The following is a 25,518-nucleotide window of genomic DNA, read 5'->3' as shown; positions in this document are numbered from 1 at the left end:
TGATTGACAGCCATCTATGACATCAAGGAGGCGGTCCTATCAATGATTGACAGCTATCTATGACATCAAGGAGGCGGTCCTATCAATGATTGACAGCTATCTATGACATCAAGGAGGCGGTCCTATCAATGATTGACAGCTATCTCGGACGTCAAGGAGGCTGTCCTATCAGAGATTGACATTCCGCTCCGCTCTGGCGGTGCGGAGCCAAACGGATCCGTCCTGACTTACAATGTAAGTCAATGGGGACGGATCCGTTTACATTGACACAAATATGGTGCAATTGTAAACTGATCCATCCCCCATTGACTTTCAATGTAAAGTTAGGACGGATCCGTTTGACTTACACTTAGATATTTTTTTTACGAAGTTATGCAGATGGATCCGTACTGAACGGATACCAGCGTTTGCATTTATAGGTGCGGATCCGTCTGAGCAGATACCAGACGGATCCGCACCTAACGCAGGTGTGTAAGTAGCCTTATCTTGCATTTTCATGGTGACAAGTTCCATATATAACTGAAAACCAATTTACAAGTACTGGTGGGTCCTTGTGACAACTCCTTTTCTGTCAATAGCACTACAGAACTGCATTTTCTTCAGTGGGAATGCTTTCTTAGAGGGCATTCCACCTACAAATCAAGGAACTGCCTGTAAACATAAGAATGTGAGTTTTCCTGCCAATCACTAGCCTCAGTGGCCCCGAGCCATACATGCGAGCAGTGACTGGCTGCAGCGGTCACATAAGCGGTCAGCTCCATAAGTGTAAACAAACAGAGGCGGGGACCACCAGAGGATCCATCATTATATGCATTATTAGAGAAAAGGGACATCACAGAAAGGGGTCTCCCACTACCTGTGGCTCTCGCTCTGGCAGAACCAGCCTGTCTATAAATTACACACAAAGCCATTCATTTGAATGGTCGCCTCGCTTTACTACAGTTCCACAGCTGAACAATATGGGTTTTAGAAGCTAGACATAGGCCAGCATAAAGGGGTTGTCCAAGTGATTAAAAACAGGCAACCCTCGTCATAAAATAACATCTACTCACGTATTTCATTCCTCCACTTACGGTGCTGCAGCCAAGAAATCATCTTCTCGGCTGCAGTGATGACATTCCTGTCCACGTGACTACTGGCCTTGGCGGTATGCAGCACTTGACCTCTGAAGCCAGTGATTGGCTGCAGCAGTCACATGGACATCCACACTGCAGCCAACAGCACAGACCATAAACAGCATGGCAGCAAGGATCGGACAGTGCTAGGGATGAAATAGGCGAGTATATGTTACATTACATAAATAGTGCCATGGAGGACCCTTTTTTTTTTTAAATACCTCAGACAACCCTTTTAATTTCAAAAAGGGTAAAGTCCTATGAACGAAGTAGACACTTGAGGACTACAGAGCATGCGGCAAGAGGAGCGACGGGTACATGAACAGAACAGACGCTGGATGATGGAAGAGGAAACAAGAGGAGAAGAGGAAGGCAATGAGTCAAAGGCCTAAGCAACGTGCTTAGAGATATTGTTACTGATCAGGATAGAAAACGGATTGGCGATTAATAGAGATTAACGCTGTAGACAGCATGACCGCTGCTGGAATAAAGTAGACCTGGATCTATGTTTGTACTCCAGGCTACATGTCTAAGTAATTTGGAGAAAACAATTATCCTTCTCTTACTTGGCGCAATAGTTGGGTGAGGTCGGCACGGCGGAATCGGGTATGGCACTGGCCTGTGTGGATTATATGTAGAAGGCGGCTGTGGAGAAAAGAAAAGACAGGTTAGATATAGCTAGCTGTAATGAAAATGGATGCAAAGAAATCTGTCCTAATACATACCGGCTTACAGGGCCCAAGAATTCTGGCGGCAATACCCAAGCCTTCGGTTGTATCTTCTCCTTCTTTCTTTATTGCAGTTCCCTTTAAAAAAAAAAAAAAAAAAGGATTATTTTCTCCATTTTATTGTAGGCTCTGTTCAAATTCCTAGGAATCCTTTCAGCAATGGAGCAGTGTAGTGTCTCTCAGTAACCCGTCGCTGCTGAACCGTCTGCAAGGAATGAATGCCGGTTAAGCTGCATGCGTAAAGCCTCATTCACACGTCCGTGTCCATGCTGAAATCCGTGAGCAGGTGCATCTTCACGGACAGCTTTACGGTGTTGGGTCCATGTGTCCGTTTTTTGCTGTCCGTGTTTCACTGACACTGAACAGCTGAATTTTTTTTTTCAAAGCATCTCTTCTTAATGATCCGTGAAACACGAATGCAACAGTGGTTTTCACGGACCCATAGACTATCATGGACGTGATGGATGCGTGAACACAGACAAAATAGAGCAAGGCATCCGTGCTAAAAACACTGATGTCTGAATACACACATTAAAATGAATGGGGACGTATGCTGTCCGTGGAGAACACGTACAGCACGCGTCCGTGAAACACTGCCGTGTGAATGAGGCTCAAGTAACACGGATGTGGACGCATGGTGCCAGTTGGTTAACCCTAGCAGAAGGGCATAGAGAGCTACCTTTCATCTGGCACCCTGTACAGGAATTTCAGTAACCAATTAATAGATGCAGGGGACATTTCTTTCTAGTTTTTTTTTCTTTTTTGATTGGCTGCAGCGGTAATGTCGTTGTCAGGACATCATCTCTGCAGCAGGAGGTATAGAACAGCGGGGGACTGAGCATCCCCGATACAGGAGCGGAGAGGGACCAGAGATGTCAGCATGCACACAACCGTATACAAATTGCGGCTCAGCAGAACACAGATACCGGCGGCATGCATCCTGCATGCTGTTCGCATCTTCTGCAGGCCCACTGCAATGAATGGGTCTGCATTTTTTCCCCCAAAAAAAGTGTGAATCGGATGTGGACCGAAGATATGGTTGTGTGCATGATGCCAATCTGAAGGCAGGGCAGCAATCAAAGTTTGGCAACTGTTTTTCTTTTTTTCCTTACAGATTTTGACATATTTGCATTCCAGTCATTTCTGCAAAAGTGACAATTATAGTACAATTATATTGGATGTCACTTTTAAACTGGCATAGGAAGCGAAGCTCCGAACCCTCACTCTGTAACTGATAGCGTATATGTGTGGCCATGCTGACAACGCCAACATTTCTGATATCATTGTATAGCTATAAAACAAAACGAGACTGTCCTGTATTGGAAGTTTTTATCGCTTCAATAAAGTATTCCTCTTTGCTACAAGATTGAGCTGGATTTTACGTTTTGTTTTTGAGTTTACAAGCTGGTTCCGTGCTCATGGCAAAGAGGAGCAGGTGAGATCTGCCTTTTCTTCTCTATGTGATCATTGTATAGCTATGAATTGGACATTAGTACATATCAGAAAAGGATGTAGGATGTGCTGTTCACAGGTGAAATTTCAGGAACATGTCCATTTAAAGGGCATCTGTCAGCAGATTTGTACCTATGACACTGGCTGACCTGTTACATGTGCACCTGGCAGCTGAAGACATCTGTGTTGGTCCCATGTTCATATGTGTCCGCATTGCTGAGAAAAGTGATGTTTTAATATATGCAAATGAGCCTTTAGGAGCAACAGGGGCGTTACCATTACACCTAGAGGCTTATTTGCATATATCAAAACACCACTTTTCTCAGCAATGTGGACACATATGAACATGGGACCAACACAGACGCCTTCAGCTGCCAAGTGCACATGTAACAGGTCAGCCAGTGTCATAGGAACAAATCTGCTGACAGATGCCCTTTAAATCTGCAGCTACTGTTATGTAGACCCCTCAGAGTCTAAAGTAGAATGGAATACAGAAATAACTTCTTAAGGGACCCATTATGCTTACATGAAATATTCCATAAGTGCGACTGGGTCTCCCCTTAGGATATGGATTTCCAGGGATTATTCCACATGAAGAAATCATAGCATTGGGCGCTTTGCAGCCTCTCTTTGCAGCCTAAAAAAAGAGAAAAGGGAGCATCGGTTTATAGTAAATGTGAGAAATCTGATGATCACATATGAAGAGAGACAGTGGCAATAGATCAGAAAGCAGCAGTCAGCATAGACTATAATGAAGTCTGACGGTAAGGGCAAATGCACACATTCAGGATTTATGTGCAGAAAATGCACATTGAAATCCGCAGGTGTTCGCAGGGAAATCCGTGCGGACAATCCGCATCAATTGGTGCGGATTTACATGTGAATTTGGTGCAGATTTTACTCTCCCCATTGAAGTGAATTAAGAAAATCTGCATGAAATCCGGTCAGGAAAAATAAAATAAATTGATGTGCTGCAGATTTTAACCACCTCAGCCCCCAGTGCTTAAACACCCTGAAAGACCAGGCCACTTTTTACACTTCTGACCTACACTACTTTCACCGTTTATTGCTCGGTCATGCAACTTACCACCCAAATGAATTTTACCTCCTTTTCTTCTCACTAATAGAGCTTTCATTTGGTGGTATTTCATTGCTGCTGACATTTTTACTTTTTTTGTTATTAATCGAAATTTAACGATTTTTTTTGCAAAAAAATGACATTTTTCACTTTCAGTTGTAAAATTTTGCAAAAAAAACGACATCCATATATAAATTTTGCTCTAAATTTATTGTTCTACATGTCTTTGATTAAAAAAAAATGTTTGGGTAAAAAAAAAATGGTTTGGGTAAAAGTTATAGCGTTTACAAACTATGGTACAAAAATGTGAATTTCCGCTTTTTGAAGCAGCTCTGACTTTCTGAGCACCTGTCATGTTTCCTGAGGTTCTACAATGGCCAGACAGTACAAACACCCCACAAATGACCCCATTTCGGAAAATACACACCCTAAGGTATTCGCTGATGGGCATAGTGAGTTCATAGAACTTTTTATTTTTTGTCACAAGTTAGCGGAAAATGATGATTTTTTTCTTTTTTTTTTTTTTTCTTACAAAGTCTCATATTCCACTAACTTGTGACAAAAAATAAAAACTTCCATGAACTCACTATGCCCATCACGAAATACCTTGGGGTCTCTTCTTTCCAAAATGGGGTCACTTGTGGGGTAGTTATACTGCCCTGGCATTCTAGGGGCCCAAATGTGTGGTAAGGAGTTTGAAATCAAATTCTGTAAAAAATGACGAGTGAAATCCGAAAGGTGCTCTTTGGAATGTGGGCCCCTTTGCCCACCTAGGCTGCAAAAAAGTGTCACACATCTGGTATCGCCGTATTCAGGAGACGTTGGGGAATGTGTTTTGGGGTGTCTTTTTACATATACCCATGCTGGGTGAGATAAATATCTTGGTCAAATGCCAACTTTGTATAAAAAAATGGGAAAAGTTGTCTTTTGCCAAGATATTTCTCTCACCCAGCATGGGTATATGTAAAATGACACCCCAAAACACATTCCCCACCTTCTCCTGAGTACGGAGATACCAGATGTGTGACACTTTTTTGCAGCCTAGGTGGGCAAAGGGGCCCATATTCCAAAGAGCACCTTTCGGATTTCACTCGTCATTTTTTACAGAATTTGATTTCAAACTCCTTACCACACATTTGGGCCCCTAGAATGCCAGGGCAGTATAACTACCCCACAAGTGACCCCATTTTGGAAAGAAGAGACCCCAGGGTATTCGCTGATGGGCATAGTGAGTTCATGGAAGTTTTTATTTTTTGTCACAAGTTAGTGGAATATGAGACTTTGTATGAAAAAAAAAAAAAAAAAAAAAAAAAAAAAAAAATCATCATTTTCCACTAACTTGTGACAAAAAATAAAAAATTCTAGGAACTCGCCATGCCCCTCACGGAATACCTTGGGGTGTCTTCTTTCCAAAATGGGGTCACTTGTGGGGTAGTTATACTGCCCTGGCATTTTCCAGGGGCCCTAATGTGTGGTAAGTAGGTAAATAACCAGTGAAATCCGAAAGGTGCTCTTTGGAATGTGGGCCCCTTTGCCCACCTAGGCTGCAAAAAAGTGTCACACATCTGGTATCGCCGTATTCAGGAAACGTTGGGGAATGTGTTTTGGGGTGTCTTTTTACATATACCCATGCTGGGTGTGAGAAATATCTTGGCAAAAGACAACTTTTTCCATTTTTTTATACAAAGTTGGCATTTGACCAAGATATTTATCTCACCCAGCATGGGTATATGTAAAATGACACCCCAAAACACATTGCCCAACTTCTCCTGAGTACGGCGATACCAGATGTGTGACACTTTTTTGCAGCCTAGATGCGCAAAGGGGCCCAAATTCCTTTTAGGAGGGCATTTTTAGACATTTGGATACCAGACTTCTTCTCACGCTTTGGGGCCCCTAGAATGCCAGGGCAGTATAAATACCCCACATGTGACCCCATTTTGGAAAGAAGACACCCCAAGGTATTCAATGAGGGGCATGGCGAGTTCATAGAAATTTTTTTTTTTTGGCACAAGTTAGCGGAAATTGATATTTTTTATTTTTTTCTCACAAAGTCTCCCGTTCGGCTAACTTGGGACAAAAATTTCAATCTTTCATGGACTCAATATGCCCCTCACGGAATACCTGGGGGTGTCTTCTTTCCGAAATGGGGTCACATGTGGGGTATTTATACTGCCCTGGCATTCTAGGGGCCCTAAAGCGTGAGAAGAAGTCTGGAATATAAATGTCTAAAAAAATTTACGCATTTGGATTCCGTGAGGGGTAGGGTGACTTCATGTGAGATTTTATTTTTTGTCACAAGTTAGTGGAATATGTGACTTTGTAAGAAAAAAAAAAAAATTCCGCTAACTTGGGCCAAAAAAAAGACTGAATGCAGCCTTACAGAGGGGGGGGGGATCAATGACAGGGGGGTGATCAATGACAGGGGGGGTGATCAATGACAGGGGGGTGATCAGGGAGTCTATATGGGGTGATCACCCAACTGTCATTGATCACCCCCCTGTAAGGCTGCATTCAGACGTCCGTATGATTTTTACGGATCCGATCAGTCTATCAGTGGATCCGTAAAAATCATGCGGACATCTGAATGGAGCTTTACAGGGGGGTGATCAATGACAGAGGGGTAATCAATGACAGGGGGGTGATCAGGGAGTCTATATGGGGTGATCACCACAGTCATTGATCACTCCCCTGTAAGGCTGCATTCAGACGTCCGTATGATTTTTACGGATCCGATCAGTCTATCAGTGGATCCGTAAAAATCATGCGGACATCTGAATGGAGCTTTACAGGGGGGTGATCAATGACAGAGGGGTAATCAATGACAGGGGGGTGATCAGGGAGTCTATATGGGGTGATCAGGGGTGATCAAGGGCTAATAAGGGGTTAATAAGTGACGGGGGGGGGGGGGGGGGTGTAGTGTAGTGGTGCTTGGTGCAACATATTACTGAGCTGCCTGTGTCCTCTGGTGGTCGATCCAAACAAAGGGGACCACCAGAGGACCAGGTAGCAGGTATATTAGACGCTGTTATCAAAACAGCGTCTAATATACCTGTTAGGGGTTAAAAAAATCACATCTCCAGCCTGCCAGCGAACGATCGCCGCTGGCAGGCTGGAGATCCACTCGCTTACCTTCCGATCCTGTGAACGCGCGCGCCTGTGTGCGCGCGTTCACAGGAAATCTCGCGTCTCGCGAGAGGACGCACCGGCGCGTCCACCCAGAACAACAGGACCGCCGCAAAGACGCAATCCTGCGTACGGCGGTCCTGAGGAGGTTAAAATCAGCACCGCAGGTCAAAATCCACACAGAAAAAATCTGCATCGTGTACATGATCATTTTAAATTCTCATAGAATACAGTGTACATGACCTACGGTGCAGATTCTCCACATCCAATGCGGATTGTGTGCATTAAGCCTAAGAGCTTAAGGGCTAATCATGGAGGCAGATGGTGTGAGCAGCCCCCACTGACCACACGTGTGCAGGACAGTATTGCAGTTATATTGGGGAGCGGTTTTCAGGGCACTTTTCATTAGGCTTGGTATCTATACATTCTCATTCATGCAAATATCTGGCCATTCAATGTAAAAGCCATCGACTAGAATGGTCGTGCATGGGGCCACATACAAGGCTGAGCAGACAGGAGACGATGTGGTACAGAGCTGCTGCCAATTCATTCTAGCAGTCAGAGGGGGCCACACAGATCAGACCCCCACCAATCAGCAATATGCCACAAATGATAAGACACTCACATGCGGGTGCCAGCTCCCACATCATGGTGGATATATCAGTCATAAAGATCCAGTGTACCCATGAGACTGCGGCAGTAATGCACAGCTCCTGCAGCAAGGGGCGGGCCTAAGCCATTGGAGCACCGCTTCACATCATCTTCCACCCTTTGCCGCCACTCCTTCGTCTTGATTGACAGGGTCAGGCACCCTCACTGTCTGGCTCTGTATTCCTGGCACATGCACAGATCGGATGGCAGCATCAGGTAAAGTGCAGTTATCCCAATGCAGAGATCCAAATGCTGCATGCACCAGGTGAATGTTGCGGGATTACTAGGCTTGGCAGGAAGACAGTGAAAATGTCTGACCCGTCACTGAAGGAGAGCGGGAAATGGCGGTGGTGAAACAGTGCTCAGAGGGGCTAGGCCTGTCCCTTGCTACTCCAAACGTCTAACTAGCATATTGAAAGTGCCTATTTCTCTAAAACGGAGCCACTCAGCTCTCTTACTAAGTGCTTAATCAGCATAATCAACCCTAAGAGGCAGTATGCCCGATTTCATAGGGTTGATCATGCAGAAAGATACTCTTTAAGGGTAAACCATTTGTGTCACCTGTTCCAGGATTCTTCTGCAGCGTTTCTTCTCAGATAGGTTTGTCTTAAAAAGTTCTTCGACTGGTTTATAATTTGATGCATCATGAATATTCCTGAAAAGAAAAAGACCAAGGTGTTTACTCATGAAGATGCCAGGGGTCATTATTCAGGCCAAGTGACCACTGCAGAAGAGCATTAAAAAGGGTTGTCTCATCTCAGACAATGGGGGCATATTACTAGGATATGCCCCCATTGTCTTATAGGTGCGGGTCCCACCACTGGGACCCGCACCTGTATCGGGAACGGAGCCCTGCAAGGTGGTGGATGGGAGCACACCGTGCATGACCGGCCACCGCTCCCATTCACTTCTATGGGCCCGAGGGAAATAGCCAAGCCAGCGCTCGGCTATTTTCGGCAGATCCATAGAAGATGAATGGAGTGCGGCTGTGCATGTGCAGTGTACCCTCCAACACTTTCGGCGCTCCATTCTCCCAGCGTTGGGACCTGCACCTATCAGACAATGGGGGCATATCCTAGCGATATGCCCCCATTGTCTGTGAAGAGACAACCCCTTCAACAAGAAATAACCATCTTAAGTAACGTGACACCGATAACCTGTAATACATAAAGGGGGTCTAAAACGCTGGTCTTAAGGCGACTTCTACATAACTTCGCCAGATCCACCACTGCGTCTAAATGTACGCCAGCTTCCTTGCTGGCATAGATTTAGACCGTTTTCTACGTCTAAAACAGCCGCAGAAAATGATGAATGAGACGAGTCTGCTGGCCCATCCCCTTTCCCTGACCACGCTACGTCCGCTTCTTTAGACCTGGCGTGAGCGGGGAAAAGTCGCAGATTGCAGCGCAAAGAACCCTTGCGTCACAATCTGCACCAGAAATACGTCTAATATAAGGGTATTTCTTTTAGTAAATAACCCCTAATAGCTTTCCAGAAAGACATTCAGTGATAATCAATCCAAACTTATCCTGAGCATAGGTCATCATTATCTGTAACTGGATAGCCCCTTTAAATAAAACAGGTCGCCCGCTCACACCTGATTGTCATCCCATTGACTCCAATTTCACCTTCAAATTATCTGCTAATCTTAAAGGTTCACATACTTTTGCCTCTCACAGACATAGGATATTGGATCATTTGCCTCAACAAATAAAGGACTACGTTTAATATTTTTGACTAATTTGTTTGATCTGTTTATCTTTATCTACTTTTAGCACTTGTCTGAAAATCTGATGCAGTTTTAGGTCAAATGTATGCAGAAATATAGACAATTCTGAAGGGTTCACAAACTTTCAAGCACTTCTGTATCAGCTTTGTGCCATTCATACTCTTAACTGAAGCATTTTCCTGCCGGCCTGTGTATAGTACATGACTATCCTACTACTGATATATGAAGTGTATTCTAGAAGTGAACTCTGGTAGCAGCGATCACACAGCAGCAGAGCTCTGGCGTCAGCAGAAGTCGCTCCCATCTCTAGAGACCATGCCACCGGAGCACGGAAATCTCAGATGATCACTTATTACACAGACAATGGATACAACTAACTTGCAAAGAGAAAGAAACTTCAGGAAGAAAGCCAAAAATACTGTTTTAACACAAAATATGCTACCAGATCAGAGGTGTGTCCTCGCTGGTTCTCATCTAAAGGTTACCATTTCTGGACTCGCACTTCCACATTATACTTAACTTCGCTGTTGAAAGTAAGTGGCAGATTATCAAATTTGTAAGAGAATCTTTTTGTCCTAACCAGCACATAAAACCGTGCATCCAGCGATAAACCATTGACACTGACACCAGCCATGTGCACATGGCCGGCACTATAATAGAAAATGCCTATTCTTGTCCGCTATTGCGGACAAGAATAGGACATGTTCTATTTTTTTGCGGTGCCGCGGAACGGAAGTTCAGGGCCGCAGAACTGAAGTGCGGATCCGGACAGCACACTGTGTGCTGTCCACATCTTTTCCGGCTCCATTGAAAATGAATGGGTCCGCACCCATTATGTAAGTGCTCACTAGCATTAGGTGCAGAGAGCAGGTGAAGGGCTGTGAGCGCTGTCGGTACTCACCCTCCCTTTTCTTCTCCGGCCCGAAGCTGCACAGAGTCAAGTGAGAGTGGAGCAAGGGCCTGACTCTGGCGCCAGATGGGGGTCCGTCTGGCATGGGCGCCAGATGGGGGTCCGTCTGGCATGGGCGCCAGATGGGGGTCCGTCTGGCATGGGCGCCAGATGGGGGTCCGTCTGGCATGGGCGCCAGATGGGGGTCCGTCTGGCATGGGCGCCAGATGGGGGTCCGTCTGGCATGGGCGCCAGATGGGGGTCCGTCTGGCATGGGCGCCAGATGGGGGTCCGTCTGGCATGGGCGCCAGATGGGGGTCCGTCTGGCATGGGCGCCAGATGGGGGTCCGTCTGGCATGGGCGCCAGATGGGGGTCCGTCTGGCATGGGCGCCAGATGGGGGTCCGTCTGGCATGGGCGCCAGATGGGGGTCCGTCTGGCATGGGCGCCAGATGGGGGTCCGTCTGGCATGGGCGCCAGATGGGGGTCCGTCTGGCATGGGCGCCAGATGGGGGTCCGTCTGGCATGGGCGCCAGATGGGGGTCCGTCTGGCATGGGCGCCAGATGGGGGTCCGTCTGGCATGGGCGCCAGATGGGGGTCCGTCTGGCATGGGCGCCAGATGGGGGTCCGTCTGGCATGGACGCCAGATGGGGGTCCGTCTGGCATGGACGCCAGATGGGGGTCCGTCTGGCATGGACGCCAGATGGGGGTCCGTCTGGCATGGACGCCAGATGGGGGTCCGTCTGGCATGGACGCCAGATGGGGGTCCGTCTGGCATGGACGCCAGATGGGGGTCCGTCTGGCATGGACGCCAGATGGGGGTCCGTCTGGCATGGACGCCAGATGGGGGTCCGTCTGGCATGGACGCCAGATGGGGGTCCGTCTGGCATGGACGCCAGATGGGGGTCCGTCTGGCATGGACGCCAGATGGGGGTCCGTCTGGCATGGACGCCAGATGGGGGTCCGTCTGGCATGGACGCCAGATGGGGGTCCGTCTGGCATGGACGCCAGATGGGGGTCCGTCTGGCATGGACGCCAGATGGGGGTCCGTCTGACCTGGACGCCAGATGGGGGTCCGTCTGACCTGACTTACCTTACTTACCTACCTCTGGTTCTCCTGGGAGGGCTCTCTTTTCCTGGATGCAGCAGTGATGTCACATTGGCTGCAGCAGTCACATGTCTATCACAAACCAGTGATATTAATTTACTTTGCATTCTGTATTAAGAATGCTATTATTTTCCCTTATAACCATGTTATAAGGGAAAATAATAAAATTTACACAACACCGATCCCAAACCCGAACTTCTGTGAAGAATTCCGGGTTCGGGACTGGGTACCAAACATGCCGATTTTTCTCACGCGCGTGCAAAACGCTTTGCACTCGCGTAGAAAATCGTGCATTTTCCCGCATCCTATCCGGCCCTCACATGCGACGCCCGTGTGAAAGAGGCCTTAAAGTATCAGATGTAGATACAGACAAGAGTAACACCACCTCAGGTTAGGTGTTCTCCAAAAAACTGTAGATATGGCAAAGATACCTTGAATAAAGCTGGCCATACATTTTAGATTGGATGATAATGATCTGTCCTGACAGCCCACCGTACACATGCATTCTTGACTCGGCTGAGAATGTATGTGTCCTGAATAGGGAGAGGAGAGATGGCTGCTGCCAGACACCATCTTTCCAAGAACAAAAGGACCTGGTGTGTTGAAATCCAAATCGCCCAATCCTTCTCTGCAAGATCTGTTGTCAGGTAGAGTCAAAAGGCCCCCCCATACACATTAGATGGTCAGCCATCCCTGCCCAAATCAGTGTGTTCGGCTAACATACATCTAATGTGCATAGCCAGCTTAAAAGGATTGTCTCATTCGAGACATATCACTAGGATGTGCCACCAATGTCAGAAAGATGTGGGTCCCACCTCTAAGACCCACACCCATCACCAGAATGGGACCCCTCCATTCATTTCTACGGGACTGCCAAAATGTTATTTTCAGCACTCCAATAGAAATGAATGCAGGGCACAGTATTCTGGAGATAGATGCAGGTCCTAGAGGAGAGGTGGGACCCGCACCCATCTGACATCGTTAGTAGAGATGAGCGTAGCCGCTTCGCAAAAACATTTGTTAAAATACTGTATGGGGCTGCGTCTCTGTACAGTATTACAATGTATGGGCTCTGATGAGCCGAAGAAGGTTATTCACAAAGTCGTGCGAGACTGTTGAATAACTTCGGTAATTGGTTATTACAGTGAAAAACCCGGCTTCGGTTCAGCGAGGTACCTTGGAACCAAAGCTGAGTTCAGTTCCAAGGTTTTCCACTATAATAATCAATTACCAAAGTTGGTCAACAAAGTCGCGGACAACTTCGCGATCAGCGGACTTCGGCTCATCGGAGCCCATACATTCTAATACTGTACAGAGACGAATCTCCGTATAGTATTATAACAAATTCTTTAGCGAAGCAGCTTCGGATGTAGCATATCCTAGAAATTTGCCACCAATGTCTCAGACGAGACAACTGATCTAAACCAGGATCTAGTGCTAGGCACAAGTTACAGAAGGTCAGGCCCCTACGTCGAGCTTCCTTGAGGGAGGAATAGGAGTAGCGACTGGCATCTGCCCCTAGTACAGACTGTACTGTATGGAAACTCAGGAGCGACTGGTAGGCACAAGATCATGTGAGGATCTGCACCGCAGGACGCCAGAATTAATGTAATAATTACTTCTCCGCTAGTAGTTATCATTACATAACAGGCGGAAAATCATACGGGAACACACACAGCAATCTCTATGGACAATGCTGCAATCACACGAGTCAAGTTTGAAAACAACAAAACACCTAATGGCCTCGGTGTTTGTTGTCACCGTCCCTCTGATAACAGACATCTGACTTGTAAAGATGTAATCCCTCTGGTGACCTGATTTCCCTTGTCCGTCACAGCCATTATCAGGAGTTAGTGCAAGGTCACTGAGGTAGTGCTCACATACAGTACGGGGCGAGGGGTCAGACATCCCATGAAACATTTTCATACCAAAGTCCTAGCTGTTTTAAAGTAATTTTTAACATTAAAAAAAAAGCATTTTTTGCTTCCATTTGTGCCCCTTGGTACAGGCTCTGGACTGAATCAATCTCCTTCCCCCTCTGGCAGCTGACAATATATACCCCTTCTCATGTCCCTGCAAGAGTCTTCCAAGCTATCCTGAGACACTACTGCAGAACTTCTGTTCAGTCTCTGACAAGCAGGACAGAAAGATCTTATTAGCTGTTCTGCGGTGAACGAGGACCACTACGTGGAGACCTGGCCGTGTGACCAGCAGCATTCAGCTCAGGGCATGGACGTACAGAGGGAGGTAACATGACAACTAGACATTTCTCTGTGATAAGACATATGACGAGGTTGCAATAAACCTTGCAATAAATCTACAGCTGCCACACGCTTATGTGAAAGAGCATATGAAAGGGGATGCAAATTCAATGGCTGACCCCACGGATATACTCACAAGGCCAGCAGCTCCAGGGCACTCAGCCGGTCCTTACTGAACGTGAAGCAGTTCAGGATGTTCACAACCTTTGCAGCAGGAATGGCAACCATTTTCTAAAAAAAGAACAAACAATGTTAGAAACACATTCCTGTCACTGACTTAAACCCTTAAAGGGAATGTGCAAGAATGTGGGGGGGGGGACTTGGCAGGATCGGCTGAGTGTCCTGGAGGCTCCCCGCTCCTTCCCCTCCAAGCCTGCAATGCTCCGCTTGCTCGATGTAAACATCCGGTTTGACATCACCGCAGCCAATCATTGGCCATGGCGGTGCCCGGCTCCCCTTATATCATGACAAATGGTCACCGCCGCGGTCAGTGCTGCAGGCAACGTCTCAGCGAGGGAGCCCAGCACAGCAGCCCAAACCGAGAAGAGGAGCAGGGAGCAAGCACCAGGAAGCAGGTAAGTAAGCTTCCCTTTACAGGTCCGGCCGAGTGGGTTTGCCAAAAAATTCCCCATTCTTGCACAACCCCTTTAAGAACAAGCCTATTTTGCCGTTAAAAAGGAGCCGTCACCTCTCCTGACATGTCTGTTTTAGTAACTACTTGCATTTCCCATGTAATACCGCTCTTGGGGCATGTATTCTTATGAGTCTGTCTTCTTCAAGCCCCACAGGAGTTTTTTCAACACCACATTCAGGTAAGAACTCATGCACATGGCTATTTCCCCCGCCGTGGCGAGTCCGCAATACACGGGGCACTAGCCGTGTGCACCGCGCATAACGGATGCGGACCCATTCGGAGATGCGGTGCGGAAGCACGGGACGGGACCCCATGGAAGTACTACGGAGTGCTTTTGTGGTGCTTCTGGGCGTGCCAGCGCGATTCAAGTAAATGGGTCCGTGATCTGCATGCGGCTGCCCCACGGTTAGTGACCGTGCATTGCGGACCGAGCCCGGCCAGCACACAGTCGTGTGCATGAGCCCCAACAGTAATATTTTCCTTTTTCCATTGACTTGTTTTGGGGCTGAGTTTGCGGTGCACATGTTTTACACCGTTACATAAGTCAATAAGGTTGATCTAGTCCAACTTACTGACTCATTTTTATTAGCTCTTTCTGGGGGGAAATGGAAAAAAAAAAATCTTGCACCGATTTTTCTTATTCTCTTTGCATCAAAACGTGATGGAGGCTCCTGCTGGAACCTCTGCCACTGCCGTGTACCTAGCCTAAGGCGTGACATTTAATCTACGGGTCTGTATGATCACCCACAACACCAAATTATTGAAGTTTTTTTTAGGTCTTACTTCTTTGCTCAACAACAGCACGTTTTATGCAACAAAAATAAAAAAGTCTCTGCATTAGAAGGACCATAATTATTTTATCTTGATTTCTGCACCATGAGATGAAGTTTTTATTGGGACAAAAAGCAATTCCGCTACTAGTTTTTGCATTTTTTTCTGTTACTCACTGTGCGGTCAAATTAAGTGTGCACAGTATTGTACAGGTTTGTTTTTTCGGTTTGTTTTTTCCTTCCTGTGTATTGTTTTATAATTAACTTTATGATTTTTTTTGTCTCACTAGGGGACTTCGCAATGCAATCCTTTGACTGCTCATATCCCAAACCAATACAGCTTGCAGTGTAAAACTGACTGGCTGTCCATAAGGACAATAAGGTTACAGTCCTGGTAAGTCTGGAGACGCTTGTTAGGTCCCCGGCCGCCATGGCAACCAAGGGGCACCCTGTGAATGAGTTTGAGGGGGGAAATGTGGACATATGAAGCCCCCTTCCCTCTGTCGAACCCGCTAGACGCCACAGGCACTATGGACAGTTGTCAGTCAGTGAATGAGAACACTCTTGTTCAAATTCAGTGCCTGAAAACATGTACACACCTCGCCTGCTCTCTGCTGAGAAGGCCGACACTCCAGACTGATACACTGTACCGAACCATCAGAGATTTGAGTGGCTGCCGATGTATTTTTTTTGGCACCTATGACTGATCACTGAGGGCCAAAAGGCTGTGAAAGGCTCAACACTTTTTGGGCGGCCCCCATGGACAGACATTATAAGTATTGACTACCATTTAAAGGGCTTGTCTCATGTTAGACATAGGGAGGGACATATCGATGTGTTATTCCACCGATGTCAGGTGGGTGCAGCTTCCACCTCTGGGACCCACACCTATCTCCAGAAAGGGCCCTGAAAGTGCAGCAGAGCACATGACACATGCACAGCGGGCTCTCCAATTATTTCTATGGGCAGAGGTCGCAGTACGTTTTTTCCAGAAGAGTAAAACTACTCCTCTGACCATTTTTGAGGAGTATTTTTACCCGAGGTAATACAAATACATAATACGTAGGCCGGCACTCGCTCACATCTGCGTTTGGGGCGTCTGATGCAGATTCTGTCGAAAGACCAGACAGAAAAGCCTCATATGCAGAACTTTTTTGTCTGGTAAAAAGACAGATCCTGAACGGAAAACTGATCGGACTCCATCGTAGTCAGCGGAGTCTGCTCAGCTTCTTCCTGTCAGTGAGGCTGGGTTCAGAACAACAGAAGTAAATAGTGGTGGTGTGAATGGGGATTTATGGAGGTGACCCAGTACTGGTCTAAGTATACAGCAGACAATTATAGCCAAGTGATAAAGTACGGGGAAGATCCGCTATATTGGACTGGACTATCACTCGGCTATAACAGCCTGCTGTCCATTCACTACATACATCAGTGTGACATGTATGGTGCATACGGTGCAGGGTGTGATGATCACACAGTGGGGTGACAGGAGGGGGGGGGGGGGGGAATCATATAAGATTTTATGTCTCCCCTTCTTGTATTCCTTTAGATCATGTCCTCATGATAACTATTCTGCACACACTTAGGGACTACGCTCCTCATTATCCTGCAGCCGGAGGGGGGGTGCTAGTTATGGGGTGATAGCAAAGTGGACAGAATTACGAGGAAGCAGAACGAGATGCAGAGAACTGGGAGACTGGACGGAACCATGATTGGGGGAGGGGGGATTCACTCACTTGAAGACTGACGGGCCGAGTTTTTAACTGCCACAACTCTCCCACCCCCCAGCCCGCTCCTCCCGGGGACCGTGGGGACGCAGGCATGGGGGCAGCTCTTCTATCAGACCGGGGACCAGTCACATGAGTTTGCGGCTCCTTAGCTCTCCAGCGGCCCGGTCATGTTTCCTGGGGTCCTTGTGCAGCGTGCCCCGCTCTCCTTACTACACCCCCTCCTCTTTCCAGCTCCCGCCAGCTCCCCCTGCTGTTGGACCTGTATCACTCCAGCGCGCACCCAAACCAACTAGTAACAAGGCTCCTTCCTGTAATGAGCTTTGTTATTGGTTATTTCAGGCACATGCAGATCGCTGCGCTGCCCGTGCCGTTCACAGCGCGCCCTGTGCTGATGAATGTGGGGGAAAAGTCTAAGGCGTATTGGTACGTCTGAACAAGGGTCTATGATGCTTGTACAGTTGTTATTGCGACCTCTGCCTATTGGAGTTCCGAAAATCACAGAGCAAGCGCGCTTGGCTATTTTCAGCAGTTCCATGGAAATTAAAGGAGGGCAGCCACACATGTGCGACTACTTTCCGCTCACTTTTGGGGTCTCGTTCTTCAGATAGAAGTGGATCCGAGAGGTGGGACCCGCACCTTTCTGACAATGGTGGCATATCTTTGCGATATGCCACCTACTTCTAAGATGATACAACCCCTTCGAGTGACACTGGCAATCGAGATGGAAGATCAAGCATCGTACAAGGCGGTTCAGTGGATGGTAAAACCGCCCCCAAAGCTGCTCCTGCAGAGTGTCATCTGAAGAACCAACCCTGCTGAGGTCTGAAGAACATGGAACGTCCTGTCCACAAACGGTCAGCCACCAAGGAACACAGACTGAATATACTCACCAGCTGCATGGCCTTCACCGCCTTCAGCTGAGGAACAGACCAGGAGAAGTATCTTAATAATTCCACCACCTACAAGAGAAAGACTTGGTTATACAATATCCTGAGAAGCAGCAGATCCCACCGGCGGATCCCACAGCTATGATATGAGATGGCTGCATTTTATGATCCCCTCCTCATTTTGGTTTCCAATACTGCACCAGGAAACCTGACCTAACAGCTGGCACAGTGCCAATTCTAATAATCTTGAAGGATAAAAACCCAGAGAACCCTTCTACAACATGTTCCTTTAAGAGGATCTTACTGCACCTGTTCACAGGAAAAATATCCTTGTACGTGCTCCAAGGCCTTGACTTTATAATCCGTAGAAACAGCCTGAGGAGAGACGACAAAAACATGATCAGAAGACGTCTTGACAATATCACTTTATAGTGAAATAACTAACATTCTGCTATCCCAATACGTGCACCATGGGGCCGATTCATCATAGGTTTTACACCACTTTTATGGCATAAAAAGGTCACAAAGTGGCAAAGTGGAGGGTGTGTGTGGCCTTCTATGGCCTGACTGATTCACTATAATTTACACAAAATGGCGTAAAACAAGGGCATCTGTCAGCAGATTTGCACCTATGACACTGGCTGACCTGTTACATGTGCACTTGGCAGCTGAAGGAGTCTGTGTTGGTCCTATGTTCATATGTGCCCACATTGCTGAGAAAAGTGAAGTTTTAATATATGCAAATGAGCCTCTAGGAGCAACGGGGGCGTTGTTATTGCACCTAGAGGCTCTGCTCTCTCTCTCTGCAATTGCCGCTCCCTGTGCACCATGATTGACAGGACCAGCCAGGGAAAATAAATAATTCCCAGTGTAACCCTTTAAAGGCTCCATCGCATGTACCGTACCTTTCTCACTTCATCCAGCACTATCTCGAATGACTTCTTGTCCATGATTGCACTCTTATCCTTCTTACAGGTCACAGTCCAAAATCCAAAAAGTTTATTTGTCCCTTTCCCTCTTTGGCTCCGGTCCGGCCAGCTATTACAGCGTTATGAGTGCGACAAGCCCATCATCACTGAGTGAAGGCGTTTTCACCTGCACATGTAAAAGATGCTTCAATCTGAAAACAAGATGGAGGAGCTAATCAAATAATGCCATCAATCACAAAAATCTGAAAACAGTGGGAAATAATAATTATGCCGTGCGTTGTTATGATTAGTCTCTGTAAGTTCAACAAATTTTGCATAAAAACTAAGAAACTTTGTGCTATATCTTATTAGAGAAAAATGCCTCTTTCTCCACTTAGGAGTCACTTCTCCCCCTCCTGCACTGAGCATTCACCCCCAATTCACTGCTAAAATACTTCCTGGGAGACAGATTATCAGCTCACTTAGGGATCAGGTGACTTGCTGCCCACAGTTGTCTATGGAGAGGGAAGACAGAGGCATGGACACACATAGACGCTGCTGAGTCTAGTTAGTTTTCTATCTTATCCCAGTGATGGATTTACAGCTACACTGCTGTATAAAGCGCCCCATGCTGCCGTTTCTGAGGGTGCTTAATAAAACAATAAATAAAAAAATTACGCCCCCACATGTCACACCGCATCTTCTAGCCCCGCTCCCGGCAATCCCAAACTATATATCCCACTATTTCAAAATAACCATTATGGAAAGGAAACGTTCATTTAGAAAAATATATATTTTTGCTGCACCTCGTGCTATAAATGAATGGAAAAAAAGACTATATAAAAAACGTATAAAAAAAAAAAAATGATAAAATAAAAAGGACATAAAAATAAATCCCCATGTATCGCTGAGAAAAAGAAAAAAAAAACAGGTGGAAAAATTTATTTACAGAACTGAACAGGAAAAAAAAAAAAGTTATGTTTTCAAAGACACATGAGCTAAAAATAAATAAATGGATGGAAAATGTGTCTGGTGAGGAAAGGGTCAGAGACTGGTCAGAAAAAAAGTTAACAAGGGATTGTACATGATTTATAACTAATTAAGACCCTAATTAAAATAAAACTGATGGCACTGTAAATGTGTGGGCATAGCAGGATGAGGCAGAGAACATACCCTGCCACTGCCTGAGGCCTTCTCTGATTACCAGAAACAATCTGACAATACCGGTAAAACCCCTGCCACAGCGGCCTGACAACCAGATCTGTACTGGGGAGAATGACAACCATAGTAATTAGGATACTCTCTGCAGCGTCCAGGGGTATGTTCACACAGTGTTTTCTCATGCATGTTCCACACCGAAATGCTTTGCATAAGTCCCATTGATTTAAAGGGGCTCTCCATCATAGTTAACACAGCGCAGTTTTGCAATCTGCACTGTGGAAAACAAAAGTATAAACAGGGTGCAGATCTGTGACAACTGAAAATCCGAGGCCGAGAGCCATGAGGCGGCTAGCTTCCCAATGCCCATGGTTTTCAATAGGGGCTGGGGACGGACGCCTCACATGCCCCTCTATCAGCAGCCATGCGCCGTACTGCGCGCTGCACTAACATGGGGGCCATGCTTCACAGAATAAGGGCTCGTTCACACGACCGTGACGTTTTTTGCGGTCCGCAAATTGCGGATCCGCAAAACACGGATGGCGCCCGTGTGCCTTCCGCAATTTGCGGAACGGAACAGGCGGCCTATTCTTGTCCGTTTTGACAGGACTCATAATTTTTGCGGGGCCACAGAACGGAGCAACGGATACAGACAGCACACAGAGTGCTGTCCGCATCTTTTGCGGACCCATTTAAATGAATGGTTTCGTATACGGAACGCAGAAAACGGCCCGTATACGGAACGCAAAATACATTCGTGTGAACAAGCAAACATACATGCGTCAAATTGTACCACTTTTTAGGCAGATTTTTGGTGCAGACACATTAGTAAACCTGGGGCCTGAGTGCTAATAAATCTCCCAGATTACCGTGCGAAAAAAATAAAAAAATAAAGAAACCGCAGCACATTACATTACCAGCAAAGCGTAGCAGATTACACGAGCCTCATGTACGCTTTGCCGATTGTTTCTGTGTGGATTTCCAAACTTACAGCATGTCCATTATGTTCGCGGTTTTAGCTGCGGATTCCACCCTTTTCAAAGGAAGGGCGAGATCTGCAGCAAAACCGTATGTAATCTGCACCAAAATCCGCAATTAGAAATATGATGCAGAAACGCACATAAATCCGCAGGGAAATTCATGCGGATCTTATGTGCGTTCGCCCGCGTGTGCAGGAGGTCTAAGGCGGAGAGAGCGGCTGTGTGGAGGGGGACTGGGGGTTTTTGGTCGGAGCTTTCTCGGAGAGTCTTCGGCTGAGATGAGGGGTGTGAGAGGGGGCACCGGTGGACGGAGTAGGGGGAACGAGATGATGTGAGAGTAGTGACGCAATCCTGTTTAGAAGAGGCGAGTGCAGACTCGGAGTTGAGGACGGGTTGTCGGCGGTTTTCTTCCAGCGTCGTTCTGCGTGTTTTGTCTGGTGCCAGGCTTGTCCATGGATTTGCCGGGCTCTGGGGAGTGTAAGGGGCGACAGGGCCAAGGGCTGAAGGAGTTGTGGTGTTGTAGAAAGGGGCGATGTGGTGGACGGCGGTGAGAGGGAGTCAGTGTGTGAATGGAGAGGTGTGCGAGGGCATGGACGGGAGGGGCAGCTGAGGGGAGTGGATGAGAAGAAGAAAATTGCGGTCTGAGGGGAGTTTAAAGGGGCTTTCCCATCTTGAACATTGGGGACACATCACTAGGATATGCCCCCAATGTCTGATAGGTCCAGGTCCTACGTCCTATCCTTAGAGCAGAGCCCCCAAAGTAACAGAGGGCACACCACATGCCACCCTCCATTCATTCCTAAGGGAGTGCCAAAAAGCGATGGCTCGGCTATTTCCGTCAGCCCCATAGAAGTGAATGGAGCGGTGGCCACGTGGTGTGTTGAGGGAAGTGTTTAATTGAAATATATATGCCCTTACATATATATTGGCCCTTTTGCATGGGCCAGTCCAGGTGGTAGGTGTATACATAGAGATGTATGTATGCCCCTTGTCAGCATACATCTCTATGTATATAATATATGTATAGGTGGGCTTATTGCTGCCCATTTAGACACCCTGTTTTGTATATGTATATATATATATATATATATATATACATACATATACATATACACACACACACTTATGGATGTGCCCCAAGCATCTATAAGTGTATATATACAGTTAAACTGCCCAGAAGTTCCCATGCCCCTGTGTGCCGCTCACCTCCAGCGCTGTAATTACAGCGCCGGAGATGTGCGATATCTCCACAGGCGGGAGGATCAAAGGATCCCCCTGCCTGGGAGCGCGGGCTGGTGCAGGGTGGGAAAATGGGAGCGAACGCCGCAGGGTTTAAATACCCCAGCGGCACTGCGCTCCGGCAGATCGGGATCCCCCCTTGAAGGAGAGTGCATCCGGCGCTCGGACAGGGAACCCCTGCCGGGCGCCCAGCAGAGCGCTGTGCTCTGCGCTCAGGAGTCCTCCCCCCTACATAGAAGAGAGCGCAGGCAGCCACCCGGGCTGCGCTGCACTGATACACAGGACCCCTACCCTCCTCCCGGAAGCAGAGGGCTGCGCTCTGAAGACCCCCCCCCCCCGTTCACATAGAGGGAGCGCAGACACTGAAAAGGAAGGAGCTGTGCTCTGCACTCACCCGACCAGCTCAGATCCTCGGCAGCCCCAGAGAAGATAGAGAGAGGGAGCAGCCAGTGCTCATCACTGACCGAGTCATGGATTGGCTAAGTATCCATGTCTCCTTCCCCTGCTGCAGTCCCAAGCATAAACCCCTCTACCCTGCCATCATTCCCTGTTCCCCTGCGTTAACCCCTGCTCTGCCCTGACACCCCTGCAAAGCATTAACCTCTGCATTGCCCTGTCCCTGCAGAGCCCTGACCATTAACCCCTTCAATGCCTGATCCCTGCTACTGCTGCCCTGATAACCCCTGCCATACCAGATGTTAACCTGTGTACCTTGGCCTGCATCTATTTTCTCCTGCAGTGCCACAATTGTGTTTAAACCCTTGTATCCGGTAGGGACAGTAAGTAGCCAGGCGGGTAGGTTATTGATATGTGTGTATGTGAATGTATTATTGTAATGTATAGATAGTGTGTGGGGTGGAATGGTAATTGTGTGTAGTGTAGTTAGGTTTGTATTGTGTTTATTGTAGTACTGTTTCTTTACTGCGGTGTGTACGTCTATATGTATATATATTTATATCCATTGATCTATAAATATATATAGATATATAGAGTTAGACTTGTATAATTGTATTGTGTAATAAATATTCTTTATTGTTCATAATAAGGTGTATGGTGTTTTTAGTAGTCGCCGCCGTAGTATGGTAGTAAGGGCTCTTTCACACTTGCGTTATTGTCTTCCGGCATAGAGTTCCGTCGTCGGGGCTCTATGCCGGAAGAATACTGATCAGGATTATCCTAATGCATTCTGAATGGAGAGTAATCCGTTCAGGATGCATCAGGATGTCTTCAGTTCCGGTACGGAACGTTTTTTGGCCGGAGAAAATACTGCAGCATGCTGCGCTTTTTGCTCCGGCCAAAAATCCTGAAGACTTGCCGCAAGGCCGGATCCGGGATCAATGCCCATTGAAAGGCATTGATCCGGATCCGGCCTTAAGCTAAACGTCGTTTCGGCGCATTGCCGGACCCGACGTTTAGCTTTTTCTGAATAGTTACCATGGCTACCGGGACGCTAAAGTCCTGACAGCCATGGTAAGTGTAGCGGGGAGCAGGGGAGCAGTATACTTACCGTCCGTGCGGCTCCCCGGGCGCTCCAGAGTGACGTCAGGGCGCCCCAAGCGCATGGATCACGTGATCACATGGATCACGTCATCCATGCGCATGGGGCGCTCTGACGTCATTCTGGAGCGCCCGGGGAGCCGCACGGACTGTAAGTATACCGCTCCCCCGCTCCCCACTACTACTATGGCAACCAGGACTTTAATAGCGTCCTGGGTGCCATAGTAACACTGAAAGCATTTGGAAGACGGTTCCGTCTTCAAATGCTTTCAGTACACTTGCGTTGTTACGGATCCGGCAGGCACCTCCGGCAACGGAAGTGCATGCCGGATCCCAACAACGCAAGTGTGAAAGAGGCCTAAGTCGCACGTAGTGTAGTTCAGTGTAGTGTATATGCAATCAGAGGTAATCAGTAGTGTTTGTTGCTTATTTAGGTATAAATAGGCGGAGTCATCACTAGACGACTCACGTTTATTTATGAATATTAATTATTGAGATTTGCGTAAATATCAATAATTAATATCCCCTTTAACGTGGTGCGTTCCCATTCATTGCAATAGGACTTCTGAAAATAGCCGAGCTTGCCGCTTGCCTATTTCCGGCGCTCTCATAGAAATGAATGGAAGGTGGCTGTGCACGCATGGTGCGCCCTCCGTCTCTTCAGAAGCTCCGTTCTAAGGATAGGTGAGGGTCCCAGAGGTGGGACATTGGGGAAAATATCCTAGCAATATGTCTCCAATGTCCAAGATGGGACAAGCCCTTCAAGAGATTAGATAGGGAGCAGGGGGGAAGCAGGTCTACTGTGTGGGTGGCTGTGGAGGACGTCAGAGGCAGGAGATTAGAGGCAGCTCAATGGCGGGCGTCAATAGCTATGCTGAAATCCGCCATGATGATGGTGGGGAGGTCAGCTGAGAGGAACTGTAGAAGCCACGTATGGTGGACGGAGAGGAGATGTGGACAGAGTGGACTTCGAAAGAAGGGAGGGGGAGGAAGAGTGAAGAATGAAATGTGAGCAGAGCATCAACTGCGCTGACACACTGTAACAAAACATCAGGACAAGAGATAGTGTAAAGTAGAACTGATTTAGTTGCCCACAGCAGCCAATCAGATTCCACCTTTCATTTACCAAAAGAGCTCTAAGAAATGAAAGGCAGACTCTGATTGGTTGCTATGGGCAACTAAGCCAGTTCTACTTTACACCAGTTTTGATAAATCTCCCCAGGGTTCTCTAGCCTGGATGCAACTGTAACGACTCCTCAGCTGAGGGCAGGACTAGGTCTGCACGGGTTTCCAGCCACTGCAGGTAAACAAGGTTCCATTCACTGACAACAGGACTATTATGATATAAAACCGTAAGTGCACGGAGTACTCCTACTTACCGCCTGTCTACTGAATGGAGGCCGGGCATCTCGGGGGTTCGGGTGATCCCTGCAGACAGCTCTACCGCCCGGCACCAGCCACGTTGTCCGAACGGCGACCGGTCCGTGTATAATCTATCCCGATTCCTGGGATTATTACCGCGGCCGTACAATGGGTCGCAAGCTGCAGGATACGGCATACAGCTTCCGGGGCACACGC

General features: G+C 47.4%; 1 protein-coding gene across 1 annotated transcript in view; it reads right to left on the bottom strand.

Moving 5' to 3' along the window:
- Positions 1 to 25,494, bottom strand: part of PROSER1 (proline and serine rich 1) — a 50,224-nt gene extending 24,730 nt beyond the window's left edge. Inside the window, exons 1-9 of the mRNA XM_040426092.1 lie at positions 25,320 to 25,494; positions 19,064 to 19,278; positions 18,468 to 18,533; positions 18,162 to 18,230; positions 14,274 to 14,368; positions 8,712 to 8,805; positions 3,822 to 3,932; positions 1,841 to 1,921; positions 1,682 to 1,760 (exon numbers count right to left, since the gene is read on the bottom strand). Coding sequence (XP_040282026.1) covers positions 1,682 to 1,760; positions 1,841 to 1,921; positions 3,822 to 3,932; positions 8,712 to 8,805; positions 14,274 to 14,368; positions 18,162 to 18,230; positions 18,468 to 18,533; positions 19,064 to 19,108 — 640 coding nt within the window. The 5' untranslated portion in view covers positions 19,109 to 19,278; positions 25,320 to 25,494. The remainder of the gene's footprint in view (positions 1 to 1,681; positions 1,761 to 1,840; positions 1,922 to 3,821; positions 3,933 to 8,711; positions 8,806 to 14,273; positions 14,369 to 18,161; positions 18,231 to 18,467; positions 18,534 to 19,063; positions 19,279 to 25,319) is intronic.
- Between the last annotated feature and the right edge of the window lie 24 nt (positions 25,495 to 25,518).

This window comes from Bufo bufo, chromosome 3 (assembly GCF_905171765.1).
Source record: "Bufo bufo chromosome 3, aBufBuf1.1, whole genome shotgun sequence".
Lineage (NCBI taxonomy): Eukaryota > Metazoa > Chordata > Amphibia > Anura > Bufonidae > Bufo > Bufo bufo.
This window is presented reverse-complemented; position numbering and strand designations above follow the sequence as displayed.